Source organism: Sus scrofa, chromosome 3, assembly GCF_054392235.1.
Source record: "Sus scrofa isolate SSC_HxYL_T2T_F1_AM1 chromosome 3, Sscrofa_HxYL_maternal_Yorkshire_Landrace_v2.0, whole genome shotgun sequence".
NCBI lineage: Eukaryota > Metazoa > Chordata > Mammalia > Artiodactyla > Suidae > Sus > Sus scrofa.
In genome coordinates, this window is record NC_139385.1 from 42,700,710 (window position 1) to 42,714,043 (window position 13,334).

At 49.3% G+C, this 13,334-nt stretch overlaps 1 protein-coding gene across 16 annotated transcripts in view; it reads right to left on the bottom strand.

Annotated features, from left to right (window-relative positions):
- RBFOX1 (RNA binding fox-1 homolog 1) overlaps positions 1-13,334 on the bottom strand; it is a 2,264,635-nt gene that overhangs the window by 1,323,020 nt on the left and 928,281 nt on the right. For all 16 annotated transcript variants that reach the window (XM_021088068.2, XM_021088064.2, XM_085017635.1 and 13 more), the window contains one exon: positions 4,558-4,620. In XM_021088068.2, coding sequence (XP_020943727.1) covers positions 4,558-4,620 — 63 coding nt within the window. The remainder of the gene's footprint in view (positions 1-4,557; positions 4,621-13,334) is intronic.

Consider the following 13,334-nt stretch of genomic DNA (forward strand, 5'->3'; position numbering starts at 1 on the left):
ACCTCCCTAGGCGATCATCACTACTCTTTGTCTTTCTAATCACCTTTGCACGGTTCTACCCTTGTTTGCTCTAAAAATATTAGCTCAGGGGTCAACCTTCTACACTGAAAAGAGAGTCGGGAGTCTCTGTATCCTACAAAGGGGGATCAAGGAACTCAAGTACACAGGGAAAACGGCCTTCGTGAGGAAGATCTTATTTGGTGAAGACGCAGGGACCAGGCCTGTGGCCCGAGGTAGATGCCAGGTCACCTGTTTTCCCCATAACCAAGGGACCTCCCAGAACTCCATCTCTGATCTAGACACAAGTTGAGATGTCTCTATACTAAGATCACAGGAAGGGTGCCCCTGCTGGTGAGGTTGAGGATAGACAGGGCTCGGAATTGGGAAACAAACACACAGAGAAGTCGAGAAATCAACTTGCTTCCTTGGAATAGAAGGTAGGTAGGGATGCCCGAAAACAAGGCAAAGTGTCAGGTAGGAACTAGCTTATTCAACAAGGAGCTAAGTGATATTCACGCTTCAGGAATGTTAGTCTCCAATATACAGGAGGGAAGCCAGGGGAAGGTGGCTTTAGGTGTGAGGACCTCTAAGGAAGAGTTCACGGCCATGTGAAGGTGTCTGCGGAGTGGGATGCCAACAGCGGGGATGGGAGTCGGGCTTTAAGAAAGCCCTGGTCCAAAACGCCCCCCTCTCTCAGTGGTGGATGAAGAATAAGACAACGTCAGTGATGATGGGCACTTGAGACTGGGGTCCCCGGGAAGAGCATGGTGTCCTTGGGTGAGTGAGTGGGGTTTGGTCCAATTTGAGTGTTAGACATTTTGGAGTCAGGAGTGCCAGTGAAGAGATACAGCGATCTGTGCTGGATTTGGCACGGGCACTCAGTGAGATGTGGAGCAGTTGTTCCAGGCTTTGCAGTTGACAAAGCAGAGGTAGAAGCTTTGAAGAAAAATACCGAGTGGTAAGTCGAGGACAAAAACCAGCCACCAGGGTGGCCCAGACTCGTCTCCAGTCTGCTGTCCTTTCTGTTTTCCCCACTTACACCAGAGTCCATCAGAAGGTGAGGGGCAATCAGTTATCTGTCCCCCCCCCCATCTCTCCATGCGTTCACCCATCACTACATTCAACGCGTACCGATTGTCTCTTATGGCCGTTACTACCATAGATGCTGTGGATACAATCAGAGCTAATGTATTATTTAACAGTCGGCAGAAATCAGGCTCCAACCAATCAGAATAGACACATGGGGGGGTAGTGGAGGATGGTGCTGAGGGACCATTAACCCTTCAGTTCTGGGTCAGGATCCATGTGGGGGGATAAAGCATATGGAATTGGAGGGGGTGAAAGATGCTTAGGGGTTTGGGACAGCAGGATTTTACCCACCCATATCCATCCCAGTCTATGCCAGCTGATGTATCAGCCTGCACTGAAGGACGGACAATTCAGACCTGGCCCCTGTACTCAAAGGACCTCTAGTCCAGAAATGCCCCAGCCAATATGGTAGGCCATTACTAGCTGCATGATACCGTTTAAAGTTAAAGAAACTCAAAACAAATAAAATCACAGACATAGCTCCCCAGTTGTAGTCATCACATGTTAAATGCTCAATGGCCATACCTGGCTTGCAGCTACCACACCGCACAACACAGATAAAGCATATTCCTATTATCCCAGAAAGTTCTACTGGATGGCACTGGGCTAAAGAAGAGAAGACCTTAGATTCGTTTTTGCTCCATTAATGAACTAATTATAATTCTGATACAGCATGCCACGCACGTGCAATCTGACAGGAAACAGAGCCGACAGAGGCCAGAGGAAGGCTTCCGTTGGACGTTAAATTTATGTTGTAGGGAATTACTCTGAGGCTGAAGTGCAAACCATGACCCCACTACCACCAGCCCCCTGAAGCTTTCGTTCTAGCACAGAGGTCACAAAGGGACACGGGGAGCCAGAAGCTGACCCCGAGATTGGGTCATGGGCATGAACCCTCTGTATTCACATATACTGGCCAATCTATGCCCAAAGAGTCCCCAGACAAATGCAACACTCTGGAAAAAATAAATAACGAGAGGTAACCAGACTTTGGAAGGAGAAAATGGACATTGATTTTTCTGAAGCCAGCAGAGATATCAAGCCCTGTCTCTGACCGAGGTGAGAGATTAGCCACAACGTCAGTCCAGGCACGGCGGCAGATCTGAGCAAATTCCAACTGCAAAGTCATGGCTCCTGGTAAAATGCTCACGAGGGCAGATGCAGTCTCCTGACCAGCGAGGTACCACACATGTGATTGGTGAAGAAGGCGCCAGGACCAGGCCCATGGCCGGATGTAGATGCCAGGTCACCTGTTTTCCTGGTAATCAAGCAACCTCCCAGGATGCCTTCTCTGATCTAGAAGTGATGTGTTGGCCCTGGGGGTGGGGGGGTGACTGTGCTTTTCACTGTGCCAGAGAAGCTATGATCCCTGGGAATCTAGATTGAAATCTGTTAGGCACACAGAGATTGGGCCACAGCTGCCAATATTCCCAATGAGGGGCTTTCCATGTCTTCCTTTTTACTATTTATTTATTTGTTTGTTTGTCTATTTTTAGGGCTGCACCTGCGGCATATGGAGGTTCCCAGGCTAGGGGTAGAATTGGGGCTGCGGCTGCTGGCGTACACCATAGCCACAGCAAAGCAGAATCCGAGTCACGTCTGCAACCTACACCACAGCTCATGGCAACACTGGATCGTTAACCCATTGAGTGGGAACAGGGATCCAACCTGTGTCCTCATGGATACTAGTCGGATTCATTATTGCTGAGCCACAACGGGAATTCTCTTTCTTAATTTTTTTTTTTTTAAATCAGGTATCTGCACACTAGCTTGGAATAGCAAATTAATACTTCTTTTTCCCTTCTGACTGTAATTGTAGATATGGAAATACCATATCCAAAGACAAATTAACATGAGTTCTTTACAACACTCTACTAATTATCTCGGGGACCAGAGCCTCCCCTAGGTTAGAAACTTCAGCACCAGTCTAGGATTGGAACATGCATTTTTTCCTGAGAAGCAGTAATTTGTATCATGTTGAGAAGAAGGTAAAGAGAAAGGTAGGAGGAGCCTACATAACAGGAGAACTCATCCTCCAAAGCATCCTTCCTCCATCCCTCTCCTGCCCGCATCAGCATCACAAAGGTGTCCAGGAGAACAGCACACCTTTGAGACGGGAACTGCTAAAGCAACATGCTGATTTAACTTTACACCAAATAGATCCGAGCAGACTGCGAGCCAAACAGCCCCCTCCTTGTTTCACTTATAATATCTCCCCGTTTTCAGGAAATGCTGTAGCCTGAACTTCAAAGGCATTAAAGGATGGATGTAACATGGAAGGAATTAGACATGAAATTTCCTTTATTATTGGGAACAAAAGCTGTGGGTCTAATCTCCTGTGTGATACAAGCTTTAGCTGATCAGGGTTACACTTAGGCATTCTGATGTAGCGAGGCGCCAGCCACGACTATTCCGTCTTTTTCTTTCTTTCAGGCTCCCTTCGCATATGCAAATGCCAGAGCAATAAAGAGGAGTCTTACAATACCAGTGAGGGCCAAAGAATTCCCTTTGATCAGCCTCTTCCCCCCCACCCCCAGCCTCTAAGGCTACCTGCCCCTTTATGATTTTTGATGTGTCAAATTATAGTCTCCACCACCCTCAGAAATAGACTACGTGAAGAAATTCTGAAACCGGGGAAGGAAGCTACATCTTGGAAAAAATAAATATTTCCTTAGGACATTTGTCCTTTGGACATTTTGATATTTGTTAAATTATGACGGATCTGTTCAAGTAACAAGTGGCTCGCCCGCCAGGACTCCTGCACGGGAGAGTTGATGGCGGAGATTTTAGGGAGCTGCAGGTGCACCTCCACCACTTCCCCGAATGCTGCTGGTGTATCAGAAAAAGTCGGGGTTGGGGAAACTGGACAAAATGCTGCTACCTTCACGGAAAATAAAGTCCTTGTGCGCGATGAGAAAGGCAAACGGCGGAGAGGGATTACTTGCTAAAAACAAATGAAATTTCCAAAAGGTACCCCAGCATCTTAAGCACAGAACTTTTTTTCTTTTTTCGCACTCATCTTTATATACAAGTAATGTATTTTGGCTCCGAAAGAGCAACACGAACTGATCTTAAATGCCCAAAGAAATAGATGGTCCCACTAATTGGTCTGTTTGAAGCCATTTCTTTTGACTTTTAACAGGAGAGGGGGAACAGCGTGTGCCCAGGAGAAAAACTTCGGGAACAAAAAGAAAACAAAAGCACATCTAATTTAACCCGCAGGCATTTCACCCTAGGGTTAACCCATCCATAAACGCCGATATTTCCTCTGTTATTTGCGGGAGTCCTACCTAGGCAGCCCTCTTCTCATCTCTGAATCCAATGCAGTGATGCAGAAAAGAAAGACACAGGCAGGTAATAAAGTGTTTGTGGGAACCCCAGGTCCACAGAAGAAAGCTTTTCATCACAAACACAGTCAAAGCAATGGCTGGATTGAAGTAATGACCGGTTTGAAGCGGTCGCACTTACTGAATGCGGAGTCCGATCAAGGAAGCTGTAAGTTCCACTCGCATGAGTTCGTTGAGCAGTTTCCTAGGGAGGAAGAGAAGGGAGACTTTAGTATCAGAGGAATGTACTCTTGAATGGGGTTTGCATCTTTTGCGTCAGAGTCACATCTGGTTCACCTTCCAAAGAGGGCTGTGATTATTCACCAGTGAATTTAATAAGATGATAGTGATGATGGTGAGGAAAAGGATTAAGATCAAACCTTCCAATTTTTCACTGAATGCTTGGCACACTTCAATTAGGAAAACCTTACTCTTTTATTTCAGAAGAGGAAAACTAAGGCTCAGACAGCTGGAGTAAATTGTACAAAGTGTACATATAGGTAGCGGAGCCTTGGATTTGAACTTGGGCAACTGGACACCAAGTTTAGAACCATTCTCTTGTCGGCTTGTCTTACAGAGTGAGCTCTTTGGTGCAGGATGTGCTCAAGGAAAGATGAATCTTTTAGAGATGTTACTGTAGAATTTCCTGCAGGGATTAGGCAAGAGGAAAGAAATCAACTCTAAGTTTCTTTTCAATTCTAGAATGCCAAGATGCTGTTATGTCAAGTCCGTAATAACTAAGGCTCAAAGTGACTTCATCTTGCAATGAATAAAACTGCGATATAAGGTGTCCCATCAATAATAAATTTCATAAACATGGCCATCATCACCCAATCAGAAGGAGCAAGATTCCCTTTCATTAATATTTAAATAAACCAAATACCACCTGAACTGCAAATGGCCATTATAATATCATATAACTCAGTGAGTTGGGGGAAGAAAGGTCAACTTCAACCAGGAAAATCAAGATTTACTAATAGATCAGAAAGATATATTTGGCACCATGTACTCAAGAGAGTTGGCCCCCATCTGCTCCCTCTCTGAAAAAAGTTAAGTAACAGAGATGCAACTGGTTGGCAGGGTTCTACAATCTTAATCTAGTCTTCTTTCAATTATTCGTATCAAGTAGTGATATAACCTATATCCAGACTCAATGCAATTCACAAGTTTCAGAGCTCAATTATAAACATTATTTGCAGATACATTTTAAAAAATACACCCTCCTTTTTAATACGACAAATTTTTTTTTTTTTTTTAACTTCACATATGGTGAGTCACTGGCATTGATAAATGAGAACATCTGATAACATCCAGTGGTTCCAAAATACTGGAAAGAGAGACGAGTGTCTGGAGAGGCCTGAGGGTAAAGATAGCTATGAAGGGCGAGGATGGTGGTGACAGTGTTTATCCATCTGTCACCAGGCAGGACCCTACGGGGCCTTCCCGAGAGACAGCCCTGCCCCCATGTCCTCTGCCTGTCTCTTGTTTGTAGAAAAGCTCTCGTCTTTCAGGCTTCCCCTGAGTCACAAAAGCCTGGCTTAAGAATTAATGATTGAAAAGATGTGAACATTTCGTGACAAAAGTAGCAGCTGGGCCAGGAAAACTAGAAACAATTTATACAGTAAATCATCTCTATAGCAGCCACAGAATCTTTAGTTCCTCCCTGAAGTACATACATAACAGTATCTGATGTCCATTCCTGAGGTTTTACAGACACTAAACCCCCCACCAAATGGAAGACATTAACTACTTGATGACCATGAGCATGTAGCCCCCAGACCATCAGGAGTCTGCATACTGATGATGTAACCCCTGTGGCCCCACCCTGTGACCTCACCATCCACCAGATAAGAGAACTGTGCATAAGCTGATCACATACCCTGCTTGACTCCTCTCCTTCACCTTGACCTTAAAAACTCTTCCCTGAAATCCATCCAGGAGTTTGGGTTCTTTGAACATTAGCTGCCCTGACCTCCTTGTCTGGTGCCCACAATAAATGCTGCACTTTCCATCACCGCAAGCCAGTGTCAACAGATCAGCTTTGCTGTGAGTGGGAGAGTGGATCCAAGTCTGGGTCCAGAGTACATCCATCCATCCAACAACCTTCCATCCTTCTTCCCTTCCATCCATCCATCTATCCATAGCTCCACATCTACCAGCTTTGTGACCACAGATACATCACTGAACCCTTCTCTGTCTCAGTAGCATGGGAAGAAACGTAGCCCTGAGAGGTCCCGCAGGGGCTCGGCATCGTCTCTATGAGGATGCAGCTTTGATCCCCAAGCCTCACTCAGTGGGTTGAGGATCTGGCATTGCCACAAGCTGTGGTGTAGATTGCCGATGTGGCTTAGATCCAGTGTTGCTGTGGCTGTGGCGTAGGGCTCAGCTGCAGCTCTAATTCGACCCCTATTTTAAGGGCACACCTGTAGCATATGGGAACGTCCCTTAAAAACAAAAAAAACAAAAAATAAACAAAACATAGCATCTACATCAATGGAGAGAGGTGAGTGTTGAAATTTAACATTTGTAAGGCACTTAGCATTGTGCCTGCCACAAGGTCAAGGTCATTTAAAACTGTATTATTATGTATTAAGCCTTTGGTAAAGCCAAGCACTGGCCCCCTGGTGCTTACATTCTAGTGGAGGAAGAAAAATCTTGCCGGGATGCCAGGGAAGGCTGTACCAAGGAAGTGGCAGTGGCACTGAGATCTTGGATGAGAGGCTCACAGCCAGACAACGTAGCAAGAAGAATTAGGATCATGCAGAAATGAAGAGCCAACTATATGGTTTTTGTCTACAAATTCATAGTACGCCTCAGCTGGAGAATTACCTGTGTCCTAATAATAGAAATAGGAGTAGTATCTTCTAGGCAGACGGATCATCTCTGCATAGATACACTGGTCATAGGTCCTGTGATCAGCGTCAACCCCCTTGAGCCCTGCCCCTCCTCGTCTCAGTCACTTGCTCTGTCTCTTAAGACACTCACGCACACACTCTAAGATCCGGCTAAGTCAAGCCCCTCTCAAGCCACAAGACCCTGCAACGCCTCCAGCCCCTTGACCATGTCATCCTTCCAGTCACCTGCCCCAAAGTGGGTGCCTTCTTCAACGTCCACCCACACATGCTCTTCTCTCTATAGCTTTTGCTGATCCATCCAGCAGGACTGAAACTTTTCCAGCGGCCCCGTGACCTTTCGCACATTCCCACCCCCGCCCCCAGCAAGAATCCCACACTCTCTCTAAGGCACTGCAGCCTCGGCCTTGTCCAGGCTGTGAACTCCTGGAGGGCAAGGACAATATTTGATCCAACTCAGTAGCCTTGTCACCTGGCACTGTGCCCAGCCTCTCAGCAGCTGCTCACCACCCAGGAAAGCCTAGGACGCGATTGCTCTCTGACCCACAGCCTTACAGAGTCAAGGAGGGGGCACTGAACTGTACCCGAGAAAGCAGTCTTCTCTGAGCATCCTGGTCCCGTGCTTGGCACACAGGTGATAAGGTTCATTTCACATCCGTGTCAGCTCCCTGCCCACATCTTTATAGCTGTTCATAAACCAGCCTGCAGTTGGAATGAATTTTATAAGCCCCCATCCCTTCCCATGAATAAGAGTCTGTCAAATCCGTTAGGTGGATTGTTTTATGAAAACGGAGGCTGAAACCCATTGTTCCAAGGTGAGAACAGAAATGGTCATTAGCGAAGGCACCAGACAGCAAGGAAAATCTGAGATGTGCTCTAGCGTGCCAAAGGAGTGATGGAGTTTAAAAAAAAAAAAAAACTAAGAGGGCCCCGAGTTTGCAATTACTCTTGCAAACTACCTAAAGAGCAATTTGTGACCAGGGAGAATGGTGGGCCCTGCAGAAACCGCATGGAATTTTCACCCTTCTGAGACTCTGCCCCAGCTAAAGAGCTGCAAGTGAAGGAACCGGAAAAGGACGCGGGCACCAAGTCGGGCAGAGTGGAGGTGATTGCTGGCTCCATGCATTAGCCGCGGCCACCTTGCTCTCCATCCGAACGGATGAACAGAGCAGCATGCCAATTACTTCCAGGACACTGATGCTGATGACCCCTGAGCAGGGCCGGCTGCTGCAATGTTTCTACTGCTGTAGATGTGGCCACACACCGCTTTGTGGATTCCCACCCACAGGCTGCTAGGATCTCCTGTCTCCACGCTTGCCCCTCTCAGCCTCCAAAGAGCAGGCAGAGCAATCCTCACAAATTATGAAGGCGCCCATGTCACTTGATGGTTTAAACCCTATATGGGCAGCTGCCCCTTGCACTGACGGCCAAGCCCACACTTGGGGACACAGCCTGACACTCCACGTGCTTGTTACTGAGCAGGCATACCCTCCAACCAGACCCCTTGTGTACCTGCCCTGGGCACCTGCCAGCTCTGGGTCCCACCTTCTACCCCAGCAGCCCCAGCGATGTTTCACATGCCTTGTCTTTGCCCTGGGATGAGCTTAGGACCCAGACACCTCTCATGGGTACTTCCTCATGGAAGCCTCTGCTCCGAGGTCTCAGGAGCCCATTAGCCTTCCTTCCTAGCACCTTGCACAGCTGTCAGTTCACAGTCGGATGAAAACACTCTAATTCCAGGCTTCCTGTGTCACTAGTGTGGTGGTGGCTCCATGAGGGCAGAGACTGCGTCTGTCTGCTTCACCCCTTTCACTCCAGCTCTGACCACACTGCAGCAGGTGTGGAAGGCATCCGATAAATACTTGCTGAAGGAGGGAAGGTGGAAGGGAGGGAGGGAAGGGTTAGGGAGGATAGATGAAAGGAAGGATGGATGGGATGAAGGAAAGAGAGAAGAGAGGGACGGAGGGAGAACAGGAAGCTTCCTCACCCCGTGGCTAACTTTAAACACACCTCCGGGGACTCCCACATTCTATAAGAGTCATTTCCCTCCCCAGCCCTGCTCCACCTCACACTCCATTTGGAAGTCAGGTCTGAGCCACCTGCCCCTGGTTCCATCAGGGCCGTGCTGAGTAGGGATAACAGCTCCCCAGATCTCCGTTCGGGCTGCTCCCAGGCATTTGGGCAGCATGGCTAAATCCGCTGGCTGCTGGAACTGAGAACTCAGTTCTCCGGGGTCACTGTTCTCTGCCACGTGTTGGGCAGGAACCGAAGCAGCCACGCTTGGGAGCAAGAATAACAAAGAATGGAGCAGAGGGAAACCGGGCGAGAGGGCAGGGGTCACGAGGCGGGAGGTTTGGGAGGGGCGTCGGGGGGATGCTGCCGCCACGGGGCCTGACGACTCAGCTGCTCAGGGTGCCCGCCCCTCCTGGCACCGACCACACCCCGTCTCTCAGGGCTGAGACTCACCCCTGTGCTGCAGAATGAGTGCCCCCATTTTTGAGCTACCCTGAGTGAGTTTCTATTATTTGCCAACAAGAGTCACATGTCGCAAGCGTGGCGTCTCACCCAGCTGGGGGCATCTTCACCAGCCCCACCTTCAGATACGCCCGCTCTATCTTGACCACATTGGTGACTGGGACTGCACATGCTCTCTCCAAGTTTCTGAGAGGCCCCCGACCTCATCGGGGCATCTGGAGCTTAACCATCCTTAAGAGGCACCTGAAAGCCACATCAGCACAGAGCCCTGCAGCAGGTACCATGTGGGCTTACGATGGGTGATCTGGCAGTGGTGCAGCATAAAGCAGCGGGCATCAGTCACACTGGGGCGGAGGCAGAGCGCGCGTGCACTGCAGCTTCCTTAGGGAGCAGACAATCACCTCCCCAAGGGAATCCAGTGGCGCGCAGCCCTATAACCTGAGCTCCTGACCCCTGGCCCCCGCCACAGTAGGGATCTGCCCAGCCACACCCGGCCATGGAAACAATTCTGTGTGTCCTTATTTGCTGCAGGATCCAAGCATCTGAGCTCAGACTCAGAACCAATACGTCATTTTATTGTAAAGGCAGTTTTTTTGCTAAGGAGCAATGTGGGTTAAAGAAGCATCTTCTGCTGCGATCAGATGTATAAGTGCCCACATGACCAGGGAGGATGGGGCCCTTTAAAAAATAATTATTGGAGTAGAGTTGACTTCCAATATTGTATTAGTTTCAGGTGTACAGGAAAGTGCATCAGTTACACATACACATGTATCCATTCTTTTCCCTTTGTTTTTTCTTTTTGTCTTTTTAGGGGCATACCCATGGCATAGGGTAGTTCCCAGGCTAGAGGTCAAATCGGAGCTGCAGCTGCCAGCCTATGCCACAGCCACAGCCCTGCTAGATCCTAGCCACATCTGCAGCCTACACCACGGCTCAGAGTAATGCCAGATCCTTAACCCACTGTGCAAGGCCAGGGATTGAACCCACACCCTTATGGATACTAGTTGGGTTCGTTACCGCTGAGCCACAACGGGAACTCCCATATATCTACCCATTCCTTCTTCCCCCACAGGTTATTACAAACTGTTGAGTAGATTTCCCTGTGCTCTACAGAAGGCTCCTCTTCATTCTCTGGGGCAGGCACTCGTGTGTATACATCATTCCCATCCTCCTAATGCCTCCTTCCCCCCACTTTTTGAGTTGACTGTCCCACACCACCTCTTTTTGCATCCGACCCCATTCCCGCATCCGATGTCTGGTCTCTGACCTGAGAAGTCCCCCAACGACTCTTTTCTTCCCCTCTCTCCCCCTTGCACCTGTAGACTATAAGTGACTGAGCTGAACAAGAACAAAAGACAGCAGCCAAGCATCCTAACCTCTGGCCGTGCTTCTGTCCTGGCCAGTTCCCTCGCCTGGGAGTCTGTTCCCTCTCTGCCCGCCTGGTACCCAGGGATCTGGTCTTCACATCCTCAGGGAGCCCTTGGCAAGCACAGTGAAGCGCTCTCACCTCTGCTCTCAGAATTCCATCGCTTCGCCCTCCTCTCCATGGACCACTCGCACTTTACAGCCCCAGGCTATGCTTTCCTAATTCTTGAATGGTGGTGCTAGCGTGATTTGAGACGCTGAGTGGGACTCAATGTCCATTCTCCTGTTTGCTTAGCTCAGTACCTTTGGGCAAGCTGCTTGACCTTGCTGAGCCTCTGTTTTCTTACCCATCGAATGGGGATATCACGCTCTGCTCCTCAGAGAAGGGGTGTGAGGATTACACAGCATCACCGGCTGGCACTGCCCATCAATACACATGTATCCTGCCAGCCGCCTAACAGTGACACCTCCTTGGTCCACAAAAGTCCTTCCAACAACCTGGGAGCTCCTGCTGTGACTCAGCAGAAATGAATCCAACTAGTATCCATGAGGATGCAGGTTCGATCCCTGGCCTCGCTCAGTGGGTCAGGGATCTGGTGTTGCTGCGGTGGTGGCAGAGATCGCAGACGTGGCTTGGACCCACAGTTTCTCTGGCTATGGTGTAGGCCAGCAGCTGTAGTTCCAGTTCCATCTCTAGCCTGGAAACCTCCATATGCAGCAGGTGTGGCCCTAAAAAGCAAACAACAACAGCAACAACAAAACCCCCAAAACCGCCCTTCCAACAATCGAAACTGAAACATGCTTTGAAAAATTGAGCCAAAGACGTAAGATGACCCAGTTGCCTCTGACAGCAGAAGGCAGGCAGACCAGTGGCCAGCACAGCGCCCGGCACATAGCAGGTGTCCTTTAAGACTTCCCAAACTGAGGAACCTACGGGGGCTCTTCCTGTGCTGAGGACATGCAATTGCAGCTGCGGCTCCAAGGCTTATACCTGACTTGTCATACTGTTTAAATGCAATAAACATCCATTACTCTGCCTGCTGTGTTTAATTTGGCTGCTCCCACCCCGTCCAGCAAGGGCTCGGGGACAGTCACTGTGGGCGCTTCCTGGGAAGATACTGTCCAAGCCCCCCTCCACCGCCCTCCCCTGTCCCCAGGGAAGCAAACTCCCCCCAAAGCTCCAGGGACCCAGGAGACACTAACGATATTACACCCCACCCGCCACCCCGCCCCCCTTGAGGCTTACTGTTGGTGTGTTTAATTTCCTGTCTTGGCCTTACAGGAGATTTCTAATGTTTGGGCTGTAGGGTATGTTCTGATTAAAAATAATCCTCCCAATTACGGGTTGGCATGAGCTTCCTGTCACACGCGCTCTGCCACCAGCCTCTGCTTCCCTGTCAGCAATAACTGTGTCTGCACTGCCTAACGCTAAATGAAAACCCAGGGGCACGTGCCGGTCCCTGGTTCCCCGGGCCGCACCGGATCTTTTAATTTGCACCGTCTATCAGAGAGAGGCCGCCGTGCGTACTCTGAAGACATCCTCAGACTCGCAGATTCAAGGCCAGAGAGAGCAGAGGTACCACAGCCTTCTCGGAGACACTGCACTGGAACCCGCCAGAGATAGCAGGGCAACTCCACTCTTTTTATTCTGCTCCAAACGCTAGCGGGGCCCCAGTATGAAAAGGGAAGCTGAGCTCTAGGTAAATTTCGAGGTGTGTTTATATCATTCCCCCCCCCCACCAAGTACATGAGACAGGACATTGCATTCAAAGCATGCCATGGCCACTCTGCTAAGGGAAACCTACTCATGAGACCAGATTCTTTCTCTCTCTCTCAAATGAAAACTTTCCAGGTGAAGAGTGAGGGGAAAGAGGTCTGGGCTTGCAGCTGGGAAGGGTCACCGAGTTCTCCTGGAGGCAGAGAGGCGCTGTCCCTGTGGCCAGGCCCGGATGGGACACTCGAACTATGGTACTGAGTCAGAACAGTATCTCTTGGAGGCGTTATTGAGCAAAGGCCTGTCTGGGGAGTGATGAAACGGGGCTGTTGTGCTGTGCCTCTGGGCTCACATTCCTTGTTCTTTCTTTCTTTCTTTCTTTCTTTTTTTTTTTAGGGCTGCACCTGCAGCATATGGTAATTCCCAGGCTAGGGGTCGAATGGGAGCTGCAGCTGCCAGCCTAGGCAACACCAGATCCTTAATCTGGGACCCCTGAGCGAGGCCAGGGATCGA